General features: G+C 39.7%; 1 protein-coding gene across 1 annotated transcript in view; it reads right to left on the bottom strand.

The window, feature by feature from the left end:
• Positions 1 to 549: 549 nt before the first annotated feature.
• Positions 550 to 16,020, bottom strand: part of RNF144B (ring finger protein 144B) — a 151,903-nt gene continuing 136,432 nt past the window's right edge. The window contains exon 9 of the mRNA XM_073810396.1: positions 550 to 669. Coding sequence (XP_073666497.1) covers positions 649 to 669 — 21 coding nt within the window. The 3' untranslated portion in view covers positions 550 to 648. The remainder of the gene's footprint in view (positions 670 to 16,020) is intronic.

The raw sequence follows: 16,020 nt of genomic DNA, 5'->3' as shown, positions 1-16,020 counted from the left end.
AAGCCCAACTATTGTTTGGCTGCTCTCATGTTAGCGAGTGCCCTGCGGTAACCCTCATGCTCTGAAATACTCATATTGGTTATTTCAAAGTTGGGTGCGGAATTGTGCTTTCCCATGTCTGTCACTAATGACTTGCAGCTGTTGCTAATCTGTGCCTCTGATTTCCTTTGATTACTATGTGTATTGATGCCTGTGGTAAATAGGCATCTGCCAGGTGCCAGCACAATCAGGGGAAAAATATAAAAAGTTCCCTGTTTCAAATTCAATGTGACATTGTGCAAGTTGAGAGGCAGCCATTTAACTATTCAGAGGAAACAGCTTCCTGGGGCACCTCCGGCCTCCTGGCCAGGGACATTCCTCCCATTCTCCCCACACCCACCCCATGATGCTGATTTTCTTCAGGATGGTTTTCAGCCACGACAGGAGGGCTTCCATTGCCCATGACATCAGCAGAGAGAAATATTTAAGATGGGTGGTTACGACCCAAGTTTCTAGAGAGCATCTCACCCCTCAGCTGATTTAAGCCTTAAAGGACCTCACCTGTTCCATTAACTGCCCAAAAGCTTCTCCACAACAGCTGTCCTGTGTTTTTCCCTCTGAGGAACACATCTTTCTCAGCAAAGGCTCTGGGTTGTATCACCTTCTCTTTCAGGAGAACCAGGTGATAATCTGGAAGAAAACAAAGCAAGATGTATGCTTTCAGTGGAAAAATGCAAAAGTGATCAGGATCAAAAGCCAACACCCGAGGGTACAATGGCACGTAGCTTCTTTGGAGCACTTGTGTCTTGCTTTTTTGGTTCTCAGGGAAGCTAGAGACAGAGGTTGAGTTCATCCATTTCTTACTCTAACACAGCAACGTTACACCATAACTTTGAAGAAAAAAAGGAGCCTCTGGTGTCCCCAGGTAGGAGTTTTTCTCCATGGCTTCCTCGACCCTCCTTTACCACAGCAGTAAGAGTGATGATTTTATCATTGCTAGGAAACAGAGCAAGAGGCAGGTCTGCTTTGGAGTTAGTGGTTAGGTTGCGAAGTTAGGCACCTCAAAGAAGGGACCAAAGAATAAAGGCTGGCCAAGTGAAGCCTAGAACATTGAGAGAAAATTTCATGAGATCCCAAGATATATTGACGTTAAATAGGTCATTTGAACCTTACAAAAATCTGATATGAAAATGAGCATCTGATGGACTCTTATCATTCCCACTTGGGCAATTTTAAAACCCAGACTGAGGCTGGGACATTGATTTACAAGCAGAGCTCAGGAATGTCTGGTCTTCTTCCATCAAACTGGAACAAAGTGTCCACTCTAGACATTTAATCCCTGTGGCTTCAAAAATCTGCCAGTAAGACAGTATGCCCCAGCAATAGATAAAAATAGAACATAAATGAAAGAGGACCTCATATCTAAGTCAGAAGAAATAACTAGAAGAATTTAATAAATGCCCATTAGCCCAGTGATTAACGGAAACAGATGCATCATAGTAATCATCTGAACATGGATTATAAGATTCAGAAAGAAACCTCTGAGTTAAGCAAATTACAAGGCTAATAATAAGGGGATATAGCTAATAAATTAGCAAAAGTATGAGTCAACATTCTTAGAAAGAGATATTATATCATTCCCGCGATATTCAGACAACAAATACTTCAAAACTATTTTACTACACTGCATTTATTTAAAGACAGTGGTAAAAAATAAATTTCCCAGATCCAGACTGGAAGCAAGTCAACATCTAAAAGAGTCCTGGGGACGAGGGGAAGATGGCGGAAGAGTAAGACGCGGAGATCACCTTCCTCCCCACAGATACACCAGAAATACATCTACACGTGGAACAACTCCTAAAGACCACCTACTGAACGCTGGCAGAAGACCTCAGACCTCCCAAAAGGCAAGAAACTCTCCACGTACCTGGGTAGGGCAAAAGAAAAAAGAATAAACAGAGACAAAAGGATAGGGATGGTACCTGCACCCGTGGGAGGAAGCTGTGAAGGAGGAAAGGTCTCCACACACTAGGAAGCCCCTTCGCGGGCGGAGACTGCGGGTGGCGGAGGGGGGAAGCGTCGGAGCCGCGGAGAAGACCGCAGCAACAGGGGTGCGGAGGACAAAGCAGAGAGATTCCCACACAGAGGATCAGGGCCGACCGGCACTCACCAGTCCGAGAGGCTTGTCTGCTCACCCGCCGGGGCGGGCGGGACTGGAAGCTGAGGCTCGGGCTTCAGTCGGAGCGCAGGGAGAGGACTGGGGTTGGCGGCGTGAACACAGCCTGCAGGCGGCTAATGCACCACGGCTAGCCGGGAGGGAGTCCTGGGAAAAGTCTGGACCTGCCGAAGAGGCAAGAGACTTTTTCTTCACTCTTTGTTTCCTGGTGCACAAGAAGAGGGGATTAAGAGTGCTGCTTAAAGGAGCTCCAGAGACGGCGCAAGTCGCGGTTATCAGCGCGGACCCCAGAGACGGGCATGAGACGCTAAGGCTGCTGGTGCCGCCACCAAGAAGGCTGTATGCGAGCACAGGTCACTAGCCACACCCCCCTTCCGGGGAGCCTGTGCAGCCCGCCATTGCCAGGGTCCCGGGATCCAGGGTCAACTCCTCTGGGAGAACGCACGGCGCGCCTCACGCTGGTGCAACGTCACGCCGGCCTCTGCCACCGCAGGCCCGCCCCGCACTCCGTGCCCCTCCCTCCTCCCGGCCTGAGTGAGCCAGAGCCCCCGAATCAGCGGCTCCTTTAACCGCATCCTGTCTGAGCGAAGAATAGACGCCATCCGGCGACCTACACGCAGAGGCAGGGCCAAATCCAAAGCTGAGCCCTGGGAGGTGTGAGAACAAAGAAGAGAAAGGGAAATCTCTCCCAGCAGCCTCAGAAGCAGCGGATTAAAGCTCCACAATAAACTTGATGTACCCTGCATCTGTGGAATACCTGAATAGACAACGAATCATCCCAAATTAAGGAGGTGGACTTTGAAAGCAACACTTATGATTTTTTCCCCTTTTCCTCTTTTTGTGAATGTGTATATGTATGCTTCTGTGTGAGATTTTGTCTGTATAGCTTTGCTTCCACCATTTGTCCTAGGGTTCTATCCGTCCATTTTTTTTGTTTTTTGGGTTTTTTTCTTAAAAATTTTTTTTCTTAATAATTATTTTTTATTTTAATAACTATTTTATTTTATCTTATTTTATTTTATCTTCTTTCTTTCCTTCCTTCCTTCCTCCCTCCCTCCCTCCTCCCTCCCTCTTCCCTCCCTCCCCTTTCTTTTCTTTCTTTCTTTCTTTCTTTCTTTCTTCCTTCCTTCCTTTCTTCTTTTCTTCCTTTCTTCTTTTTCTCCCTTTTATTCTGAGCCGTGTGGATGAAAGGCTCTTGGTGCTGCAGCCAGGAGTCAGTACTGTGCCTCTGAGGTGGGAGAGCCAACTTCAGGACACCAGTCCACAAGAGACCTCCCAGCTCCACATAATATCAAACGGCGAATATCTCCCAGAGATATCCATCTCAACACCAGCACCCAGCTTCACTCAATGACCAGCAAGCTACAGTGCTGGACACCCTATGCCAAACAACTAGCAAGACAGAAACACAACCCCACCCATTAGCAGAGAGCTGCCTAAAATCATAATAAGTCCACAGACACTCCAAAATACACCACCAAACGTGGACCTGCCCACCAGAAAGACAAGATCCAGCTTCATCCACCAGAACACAGGCACTAGTCCTCTCCACCAGGAAACCTACACAACCCACTGAACCAACTTTAGCCACTGGGGACAGACACCAAAAACAACGGGAACTACAAACTTCCAGCCTGCAAAAAGGAGACCCCAAACATAGTAAGATAAGCAAAACGAGAAGACAGAAAAACACACAGCAGATGAAGGAGCAATATAAAACCCCACCAGACCTAACAAATGAAGAGGAAATAGGCAGTCTACCTGAAAAAGAATTCAGAATAATCATAGTAAAGATAATCCAAAATCTTGGAACTAGAAGAGACAAAATGCAAGAAACATTTAACAAGGACCTAGAAGAACTAAACATGAAACAAGCAACGATGAACAACGCAATAAATGAAATTAAAAATACTCTAGAAGGAATCAATAGCAGAATAACTGAAGCAGAAGAACGGATAAGTGACCTGGAAGATAAAATAGTGGAAATAACTACTGCAGAGCAGAATAAAGAAAAAAGAATGAAAAGAATTGCGGACAGTCTCAGAGACCTCTGGGACAACATTAAGCACTCCAACATTAGAATTATAGGGGTTCCAGAAGAAAAAGAGAAAAAGAAAGGGACTGAGAAACTATTTGAAGAGATTATAGTTGAAAACTTCCCTAATATGGGAAAGGAAATAGTTAATCAAGTCCAGGAAGCACAGAGAGTCCCATACAGGATAAATCCAAGGAGAAACACGCCAAGACACATACTAATCAAACTGTCAAAAATTAAATACAAAGAAAACAAAAGCAGCAAGGGAAAAACAACAGATAACACACAAGGGAATCCCCATAAGGTTAACAGCTGATCTTTCAGCAGAAACTCTGCAAGCCAGAAGGGACTGGCAGGACATATTTAAAGTGATGAAGGAGAAAAACCTGCAACCAAGATTACTCTACCCAGCAAGGATCTCATTCAGATTTGATGGAGAAATTAAAACCTTTACAGACAAGCAAAAGCTGAGGGAGTTCAGCACCACCAAACCAGTTTTACAACAAATGCTAAAGGAACTTCTCTAGGCAAGAAACACAAGAGAAGGAAAAGAACTACAATAACGAACCCAAAACAATTAAGAAAATGGGAATAGGAACATACATATCGATAATTACCTTAAAGGTAAACGGACTAAATGCTCCCACCAAAAGACACAGATTGGCTGAATGGATACAAAAACAAGACCCATATTAATGCTGTCTACAAGAGACCCACTTCAGACCTAGAGACACATACAGACTGAAAGTGAGGGGATGGAGAAAGATATTCCATGCAAATGGAAACCAAAAGAAAGCTGGAGTAGCAATTCTCATATCAGACAAAATAGACTTTAAAATAAAGACTATTAGAAGAGATAAAGAAGGACACTACATAATGATCAAGGGATCGATCCAAGAAGAAGATATAACAATTGTAAATATTTATGCACCCAACATAGGAGCACCTCAATACATAAGGCAAATACTAACAGCCGTAAAAGGGGAAATCGACAGTAACACATTCATAGTAGGGGACTTTAACACTCCACTTTCACCAATGGATAGATCATCCAAAATGAAAATAAATAAGGAAACACAAGCTTTAAATGATACATTAAACAAGATGGACTTAATTGATATTTATAGGACATTCCATCTGAAAAAAACAGAATACACATTTTTGTCAAGTGCTCATGTAACATTCTCCAGGATAGATCATATCTTGGGTCACAAATCAAGCCTTGGTAAATTTAAGAAAATTGAAATTGTATCAAGTATCTTTTCTGACCACAATGCTATGAGACTAGATACCAATTACAGGAAAAGATCTGTAAAAAATACAAACACATGGAGGCTAAACAATACACTACTTAATAACGAAGTGATCACTGAAGAAATCAAAAAGGAAATAAAAAAATACCTAGAAACAAATGACAGTGGAGACACGACGACCCAAAACCTATGGGATGCAGCAAAAGCAGTTCTAAGAGGGAAATTTATAGGAATACAATCCTACCTTAAGAAACAGGAAACATCTCGAATAAACAACCTAACCTTGCACTTAAAGCGATTAGAGAAAGAAGAACAAAAAAACCCCAAAGTTAGGAGAAGGAAAGAAATCATAAATATCAGATCAGAAATAAATGAAAAAGAAATGAAGGAAATGATAGCAAAGATAAATAAAACTAAAAGCTGGTTCTTTGATAAGATAAACAAAATTGATAAACCATTAGCCAGACTCATCAAGAAAAAAAGGGAGAAGACTCAAATGTATAGAATTAGAAATGAAAAAGGAGAAGTAACAACTGACACTGCAGACATACAAAAGATCATGAGAGATTACTACAAGCAACTCTATGCCAATAAAATGGACAACCTGGAAGAAATGGAGAAATTCTTAGAAATGCACAACCTTCTGAGACTGAACCAGGAAGAAAGAGAAAATATGAACAGACCAATCACAAGCACTGAAACTGAAACTGTGATTAAAAATCTTCCAACTAACAAAAGCCCAGGACCAGATGGCTTCACAGGCTAATTCTATCAAACATTTAGAGAAGAGCTAACACCTATCCTTCTCAAACCCTTCCAAAATATAGCAGAGGGAGGAACACTCCCAAACTCATTCTACGAGGCCACCATCACCCTGATACCAAAACCAGACAAGGATGTCACAAAGAAAGAAAACTACAGGCCAATATCACTGATGAACACAGATGCAAAAATCCTCAACAAAACACTAGCAAACAGAATCCAACAGCACATTAAAAGGATTATACACCCTGATCAAGTGGGGTTTATTCCAGGAATGCAAGGAGTCTTCAATATACGCAAATCAATCAACGTGATACACCATATTAACAAATTGAAGGAGAGAAACCATATGATTATCTCAATAGATGCAGAGAAAGCTTTTGACCTAATTCAACACCCATTTACGATAAAAACCCTGCAGAAAGTAGGCATAGAGAGAACTTTCCTCAACATAATAAAGGCCATATATGACAAACCCACAGCCAACATCATCCTCAATGGTGAAAAACTGAAAGCATTTCCACTAAGATCAGGAACAAGACAAGGTTGCCCACTCTCACCACTGTTATTCAACATAGTTTTGGAAGTTTTAGCCACAGCAATCAGAGAAGAAAAGGAAATAAAAGGAATCCAAATCGGAAAAGAAGAAGTAAAGCTGTCACTGTTTGCAGATGACATGATACTCTACATAGAGAATCCTAAAGATGCTACCAGAAAACTACTAGAGCTAATCAATGAATTTGGTAAAGTAGCAGGATACAAAATTAATGCACAGAAATCTCTGGCATTCCTATACACTAATGATGAAAAATCTGAAAGTGAAATCATGAAAACACTCCCATTTACCATTGCAACAAAAAGAATAAAATATCTAGGAATAAACCTACCTAAGGAGACAAAAGACCTGTAGGCAGAAAATTATAAGACAGTGATGAAAGAAATTAAAGATGATACCAATAGATGGAGAGATATACCATGTTTTTGGATTGGAAGAATCAACATTGTAAAAATGACTCTACTACCCAAAGCAATCTACAGATTCAATGCAATCCCTATCAAACTACCACTGGCATTTTTCACAGAAGTAGAACAAAAAATTTCACAATTTGTATGGAAACACAAAAGACCCCGAATAGCCAAAGCAATCTTGAGAACGAAAAACGGAGCTGGAGGAATCAGGCTCCCTGACTTCGGACTGTACTACAAAGCTACAGTAATCAAGACAGTATGGTACTGGCACAAAAACAGAAAGCTAGATCAATGGAACACGATAGAAAGCCCAGAGATAAACCCACACACATATGGTCACCTTATCTTTGATAAAGGAGGCAGGAATGTACAGTGGAGAAAGGACAGCCTCTTCAATAAGTGGTGCTAGGAAAACTGGACAGCTACATGTAAAAGTATGAGATTAGATCACTCCCTAACACCATACAGAAAAATAAACTCAAAATGAATTAAAGACCTAAATGTAAGGCCAGACACTATCAAACTCTTAGAGGAAAACATAGGCAGAACACTGTATGACATAAATCACAGCAAGATCCTTTCTGACCCACCTCCTAGAGAAATGGAAATAAAAACAAAAACAAACAAATGGGACCTAATGAAACTTAAAAGCTTTTGCACAGCAAAGGAAACCATAAATAAGACCAAAAGACAACCCTCAGAATGGGAGAAAATATTTGCAAATGAAGCAACTGACAAAGGATTAATCTCCAAAATTTATAAGCAGCTCATGCAGCTCAATAACAAAAAAACAAACAACCCAATCCAAAAATGGGCAGAAGTCCTAAATAGACATTTCTCCAAAGAAGATATACAGACTGCCAACAAACACATAAAAGAATGCTCAACATCATTAATCATTAGAGAAATGCAAATCAAAACTACAATGAGATATCATCTCACACCAGTCAGAATGGCCATCATCAGAAAATCTACAAACAATAAATGCTGGAGAGGGTGTGGAGAAAAGGGAACACTCTTGCACTGCTGGTGGGAATGTGAATTGGTACAGCCATTATGGAGAACAGTATGGAGGTTCCTTAAAAAACTACAAATAGAACTACCATATGACCCAGCAATCCCACTACTGGGCATATACCCTGAGAAAACCAAAATTCAAAAAGAGTCATGTACCAAAATGTTCATTGCAGCTCTATTTACAATAGCCCAGAGATGGAAATAACCTAGGTGTCCATCATCAGATGAATGGATAAAGAAGATGTGGCACATATATACAATGGAATATTACTCAGCCATAAAAAGAAATGGAACTGAGCTATTTGTAATGAGGTGGATGGACCTAGAGTCTGTCATACAGAGTGAAGTAAGTCAGAAAGAGAAAGACAAATACCGTATGCTAACACATATATATGGAATTCAAGAAAAAAAAATGTCATGAAGAACCTAGGGGTAAGACAGGAATAAAGACACAGATCTACTAGAGAATGGACTTGAGGATATGGAGAGGGGGAAGGGTAAGCTGTGACAAAGCGAGAGAGTGGCATGGACATATATACACTACCAAACTTAAAACAGATAGCTAGTGGGAAGCAGCCGCATAGCACAGGGAGATCAGCTCGGTGCTTTGTGACCACCTAGAGGGGTGGGATAGGGAGGGTGAGAGGGAGGGAGACGCAAGAGGGAAGAGATATGGGAACATATGTATATGTATAACTGATTCACTTTGTTATAGAACAGAAACTAACACACCATTGTAAAGCAATTATACTCCAATAAAGATGTAAAAAAATAATAATAAAGAAATAAAAGGGTCTTGATGGATTGGAAAGGGGAAAGACTTTACTGAGATACAGAATGTATTGCCAAGGAGACCGACCAAAGGCAAAGACATCAAAGAGATTCGACTCTGCTGCTGCCCTTTTAATCAAAGTTTCGCCAAGTATGCAAAAGCATCTGTCTTCTCATTGATAGTCAGAAAAGAGATAGAATGAGATGAGGTGTAGGATTGATAATCATCCAGAATACCAGTAGGAAAAGGCTAGCTGGGAACATGTTAGTCTTCTAACGCCAATTCACACGGCCACCTCCCCACCATCCCCATTCTCCAAAGGAATGTAACGTCAGGCACAACATACTCTTAGCCTCACAAGCAAACCTGCATGGCAGAGAAATCTTTGGTTTTCCAGCTCCTTTATATGACCTCTTATAATTACCCGTAATCTTAGTAATGGGATTTAAATTGCTATCACACATGTGAACACAATATATTCCAGAAAGACCTGTAAAAGGAAACTTCCTGCTGGAGCTCTGTCAAGGGTCTAGGTCCTGCTCAGACAATGAGGTTGACCTGAATCCTGCACAGACAGCAAGAGCTAGTTGCAGCCAAGTGAAGTAATCCGCTGGATCTTCTGTCCATCAACCTCCCTGCTCCATCCGCAACAAAACTCTTATTCAGTAACTTGGAGGAATCAGAAATCACAAAAGAAATCCACTAAATGTGAACTCGGTTTTGTCACCATGAGTGTTCCTTTCATTACTGGGTGAAAGTATGAGATATCTAATGTTTAGTGATATCAGTTTCACATTTAATTCAGGTCATTGGAATGGCAGTTGCCCCTTTTCCAAATATTTAAACAGGAGTTTTGTGACTGGTTCCCAAATAGTGATGCAAGGGGAGTATCAATGTGAACTGCTCTACAAATTAAAATAAAATAATTAAAACATAAAAAGAATTTGGAAAAAGTGCTTATTATGTTATGCTCCCTTTTAAGGATTCCTAAAATACACTACCACACAATGGATTCTGGAGGAGTCCTGAAGTTCAATAAAATTTAATCTAGAATTCTGATGGGAAAATTACTTCATACAGACAATACCTGTAAATACATGAGAAAAAGTGTTTCATGTTCATGCTATTTTAAACATTTGTCTACACCGACACAGACATTTTATTACTTACAAATTGGCAAATGTAGGGAGTACTTCTACTACAGATTTTCATCTATATAATTTGGTCCATAAAGTGGCCATGATAATAAACTTTGGCAATAATCAAGATGAGACAAAAATCACTGTTCAAGTGAAATCCTGTAGCAGGATAAGTTAATTTGGGGTCTTTCTTAACTGCCTATTATATGTTTTGTGAAATATTTCATTTGTATTAATGAAAGTGGGAAATGTTATTATTTTTGCCACAAAGAAATGTGATCTCAGGGAAATCCTACAAGCGTTTCATAATAACATTCATCCTCTACGCCCTCAACCCCCAAAATTACTATGTAAGTATAATCAGATGAGTTTTAAAGACGACCTTCCATGTGAAAAGCACGTGATAGAGACTGACAGTCCTCATTCCTTGTTTGGGAGCTTGTTAAATTCAGTAGATGAGGCACGATAACTCTGCTAATACTTAAAGACATAATACTGTAAATGCTGTAAGGGAATAAAAGAGGGCCAGCTCCCAATTACAACTGGGAATATCAGGCAAAGCTTCATGAAGTGGATGTCATTTGAGCAGAGCCCTAGAGAATGTGCTGATCATTAATAAATAGAGACGAGGGAAGGAAGAGAAAAGTATTACAGCATGACCAAAGAGAAATAACAGAAAATGAAGAGAAAAGTTGCATTCAGATTTTTTTCAGGGTCTTGAATACTAGGTAGGACATTTGAAATGTGAAAATAAATTACATAAACAATAAAGAACCAATGAAGATTTTTAAGAAAAGAAGCAACCCTTAAAGAGCTATAACCTGGGAGGAGCATGTGGAATGGATGAGGAGGGCAGTCTAGAGCAATGGTTCTCAAAGTGTGGTCCCCTGGGCAGCAGCAGCATCACCTGGGGCCATGTCAGGAATGCATACTCCTGGACCCCACCCCAGACTCAGAAATCAGAAACTCTGAAAACGGGACCCAGGAATCTGCGTTTTAACAAGTCTTTCAGGGGATTCTGATACATGCTCAAGTTTCAGAACCACTCATCTAAAGGCAAGAAAATCAACCACAAGATAATTTTATTCATCTAGATGACTGGTAATGAAGATATCTTACCTGGTATCTTAATTCAGGTAAGATAATCGTAGTAAGAAGGAAAAGGATAGAACAGATGGAGGAAAAGCAGCTAATTTCACCAAAAGATCAGTGATCTAAAGGATGCAGATCATCACGTCTCTTCAAATGCTATCCCAAATTTCCCAGACAGAAGACCACAGTTCCCTTTGTTTTTCCCCAGCATGTAAGCAATATTGTAGAAGCACAACTGAACAACTTCTGAAGACTAACTATATATAAGGAATGAGGGATACAGAGGATTTAAAATAACTCCAAGTTTTAAGCCTCAGAGATAGGTTGTTGAAAGATGCCTTTAACAAAGACAATTAAGAAAAGCAGGGCTTCCCTGATGGCGCAGTGGTTGAGAGTCCCCGCCGATGCAGGGGACACGGGTTCGTGCCCCGATCCGGGAGGATCCCACATGCCGCGGAGTGGCTGGACCCATGAGCCATGGCCGCTGGGCCTGCGCGTCTGGAGCCTGTGCTCCGCAACGGAAGAGGCCACAACAGTGAGAGGCCCGCATACCACAAAAAAAAAGAAAAGAAAAGCAGGAGGAGCTATAGATGGAAAAATGGAATGAATCCATGTGTTTAGTTTTTACTTATTTATAACCCTCTCCAGTGAATAAAAGGATTCACAGAAGCTTACAAAAATGCATACTCTACAGTAAGGTAAAGTAACATAAAAGAAAAGAAAAAATAAGAAAGAAAAAATGAGGCCGGAGAAAAATAAAGGTAGAAAAGTAAGATGAAGCCACAAGTGAGCCAGAATAGGGCCACGACTATGGCTTTTTGCTTCCTTGTAATCATTACCCCAAAATATTCACAGGATTCATGAGAGCAAAGCAAATCAGTTACTTAGGAAAAGTCCATTTTTCCTTTGTACTGAAACCAGGGAGGAGTTTCCCCCTTAGACCATCCAAGAGGGGATTTATAATGTAGCAAACAGTGCTGTCAGTACTGCCCTTGGAGATAAATAATTTGGTTTGAGACTGCCACATGGAACCATATGTGCATGTTCTTAGAACAATAAAGTTAATATTGTTGCTATTAGGACTTATGCCTATGGTATAGAAAACACTACCTAAATAAGATATAATATTGTCACTAAAATTATATAGCAATAGGTTTCAAACATGAATAAATATTTAATTGAAAATATAAAAATGAACAGCAAAGGAAACTATCAATAAAACAAAAAGGCCACTTACTGAATGAGACAAGATATTTGGTAAAAGGTATTTGCAAACGATATATCTGATATGGGAGAAGATGTTTGCAAATGATATATCTGACAAGGAGTTAATATCTAAAATATACAAAGAACTCATACAACTCAACATCAAAAAAACAAACCACCCAATTTAAAAAATGGGCAGAGGGACTGAACAGATATTTTTCCAAAGAAGACATACAGATGGCCAACAAACATAAGAAAAGAAGCTCAAAACCACAATGAGATATCACCTGAAGCCTGTCAGAATGGCTATTATCAAAAAGACAAGAAAAAACAAGAGATGTGGCAAGAATCTGGAGAAAAGGGAACCCTAGTGCACTGTTGGTGGGAATGTAAACTGGTGCAGCCACTGTGGAAAACAGTATGAAGTTTTCTCAAAAAATTAATAATAGGGACTTCCCTGGTGGTGCAGTGGTTAAGAATCCGCCTGCCAATTCAGGGGACACAGGTTCGAGCCCTGGTCTGGGAAGATTCAACATGCCACGGAGCAACTAAGCCCATGCGCCACAACTACTGAGCCTGCGCTCTAGACCCCGCGAAACACAACCACAACTATTGAAGCCCACACACCTAGAGCCCATGCTCTGCAACAAGAGAAGCCACTGCAAGGAGAAGCCCACGTGCAGCAACGAAGAGTAGCCCCCGCTCGCCACAACTAGAGAAAGCCTGCACACAGCAACAAAGACCCAACGCAGCCAAAAGTAGATAAATAAATAATTTTTTTAAAAAATTAATAATAAAACAACCATATGGTCAAGCAATTCCACTTCTGGTATTTTTCCAAAGAAAATAAAAACTGTAATTAGAAAAGGTATATGCACCTCTATGTTCACTGCAGCATAATTTACGATAGCCAAAATATGGAAGCAACCTAAGTGCCCATCAATAGATGAATGGATAAAGAAGATATGGTAAATATATATACAATGGAATATTACTCAGAATATTACCATAACAAAGAAGGAAATTTTGCCATTTGTGACAACATGGATGGACCTAGTGGGTATTATGTTAAGTTAAATAAGTGAGACAGAGAAAGGCAAATACTGTACAATTTCACTTATATGCAAATCTAAAAAAAAAATAAACAAACATAACAAAACAGAAACAGACTCATAGATACAAAAAACAAAGGTGGTTGCCAGAAGAGTGGGGGTGAAATATGTGAGAGAGATTAAGAGGTACAAACTCCCAGTTACAAAATAAATGAGTCACTGGGATAAAATGTACAGTATGGGTAATATAGTCAGTAACATTGTAATAACTTTGTATGGTGACAGAACTAGACTCATCTTGGTGATCATTTTGTAATGTACAGAAATATTGAATCACTATGTTGTGCACCTAGAACTAACATAGTGTTATATATCAATTATACTTCAACTATATAAATGTATATATATATATGTGTGTGTGTGTATATATATAAGTGTTTCCCTCTTGGAAAAAAACCTAAATTCATCAAAATTTAAATTTATAAAGCTGATAAATAATAAGCATTCCAAAAGATTCAAAATAAGCTGTCAACATTAATTTTTATTGACTAGCAATTGCCGTTAGTGAAGTCAATTGATAAAATTTCATTTATCACTAGGTTTTCTTTCTATTTCTTTTTTTGTTTGTTTGTTTGTTTGTTTTGGCTGTGCCATGTGGCTTATGGGATTTTTAGTTCCCTGACCAGGGATCGAACCTGTGCCCTCAGCAGTGAGAACACGGAGTCCTAACCATGGGACCGCCAGGGACTTCCCTATCACTAGATTTTCTGGGGTTTTTTGTGGTTTTCTTTTTCATTTTATTTTATTTTGTTTATACAGCAGGTTCTTATTAGTTACCTATTTTATACATATTACTGTATATATGTCAATCCCAATCTCCCAATTCATCCCACCACCCCCACCCTCCACCCACTTTCCCCCCTTGGTGTCCATACGTTTGTTCTCCAAATCTGTGTCTCTATTTCTGCCTTGCAAACTGGTTCATCTGTACCATTTTTCTAGATTCCACATATATGCATTAATATATAGTATTTGTTTTTCTCTTTCTGACTTACTTCACTCTGTATGACAGTCTCTGGGTCCATCCACATCTCTACAAATGACACAATTTCATTCCTTTTTATAGCTGAGTAATATTCCATTGTATATATGTACCACATCTTCTTTATCCATTCATCTGTCAATGGGCATTAAGGTTATTTCCTTGACCTGGCTATTGTAAATAGTGCTGCAATGAACACTGGGGTGCATGTGCCTTTTTAAATTATTGTTTTCTCTGGGTATATGCCCAGTAGTGGGATTGCTGACATATGGTAATTCTATTTTTAGTTTTTTGAGGAACCTCCATATTGTTCTCCATAGTGGCTCTATCAATTTACATTCCCACCAACAGTGCAAGAGGGTTCCCTTTTCTCCACATCCTCTCCAGCATTTGTTGTTTGTAGATTTTGTGATGATGCCCATTCTAACTGGTGTGAGGTGATACCTCATTGTAGTTTTGATTTGCATTTCTCTATTACTGATGTTGAGCATCTTTTCATGTGCCTCTTGGCCATCTGTATGTCTTCTTTGAAGAAATGTCTATTTAGGTCTTCTGCCCATTTTTGGATTGGGTTGTTAGTTTTTGTGATATTGAGCTGCATGAGCTGTTTATATATTTTGGAGATTAATCCTTTGTCCATTGATTTGTTTGCAAATATTTTCTCCCAATCTGAGGGTTGTCTTTTGGTCTTGTTTATGGTTTACTTTGCTGTGCAAAAGCTTTGAAGTTTCATTAGGTCCCATTTGTTTATTTTTGTTTTTATTTCCATTACTCTAGGAGGTGGGTCAAAAAAGATCTTGCTGTGATTTATGTCAAAGAGTGTTCTTCCTATGTTTTTCTCTAAGAGTTTTATAGTGTCCAGTCTTACATTTAGGTCTTTAACCCATTTTGAGTTTATTTTTGTGTATGGTGTTAGGGAGTGTTCTAATTTCATTTTTTACATGTAGCTGTCCAGTTTTCCCAGCACCATTTATTGAAGAGACTCTCTTTTCTCAATTGTATATCCTTGCCTCCTTTGTCATAGATTAGTTGACCATATGTGTGTGGGTTTATCTCTGGGCATTCTATCCTATTCCATTGATCTATATTTCTGGTTTTGTGCCAGTACCATGTTGGCTTGATTACTGTAGCTTTGTAGTATAGTCTGAAGTCAGGGAGTCTGATTCCTCCAGCTCTGTTTTTTTCTCTCAAGATTGCTTTGGCTATTCGAGGTCTTCTGTGTCTCCTACAGATTTTAAGATTTTTTGTTCTAGTTCCGTAAAAAATGCCATTGGTAATTTGATAGGGATTACATTGAATCTGTAGATTGCTTTGGGTAGTATAGTCATTTTCACAATATTGCTTCTTCCAATCCAAGAACATGGTATATCTCTCCATCTGTTTGCCTATCACTAGTTTTTTGTTTGTTGGTTTATTTATTTATTTTTGGCTGTGTTGGATCTTCGTTGCTGCGTGCAGGCTTTCTCTAGTTGTGGCGAGTGGGGGCTACTCTTCTTTGCAGTGTATGGGCTTCTCATTATGGTGGC

The sequence above is a fragment of the Tursiops truncatus genome, chromosome 10 (assembly GCF_011762595.2).
Source record: "Tursiops truncatus isolate mTurTru1 chromosome 10, mTurTru1.mat.Y, whole genome shotgun sequence".
Lineage (NCBI taxonomy): Eukaryota > Metazoa > Chordata > Mammalia > Artiodactyla > Delphinidae > Tursiops > Tursiops truncatus.
Note: the sequence above shows the minus strand (reverse complement) of the source record. Positions and strands in the feature narration are given on the sequence as shown.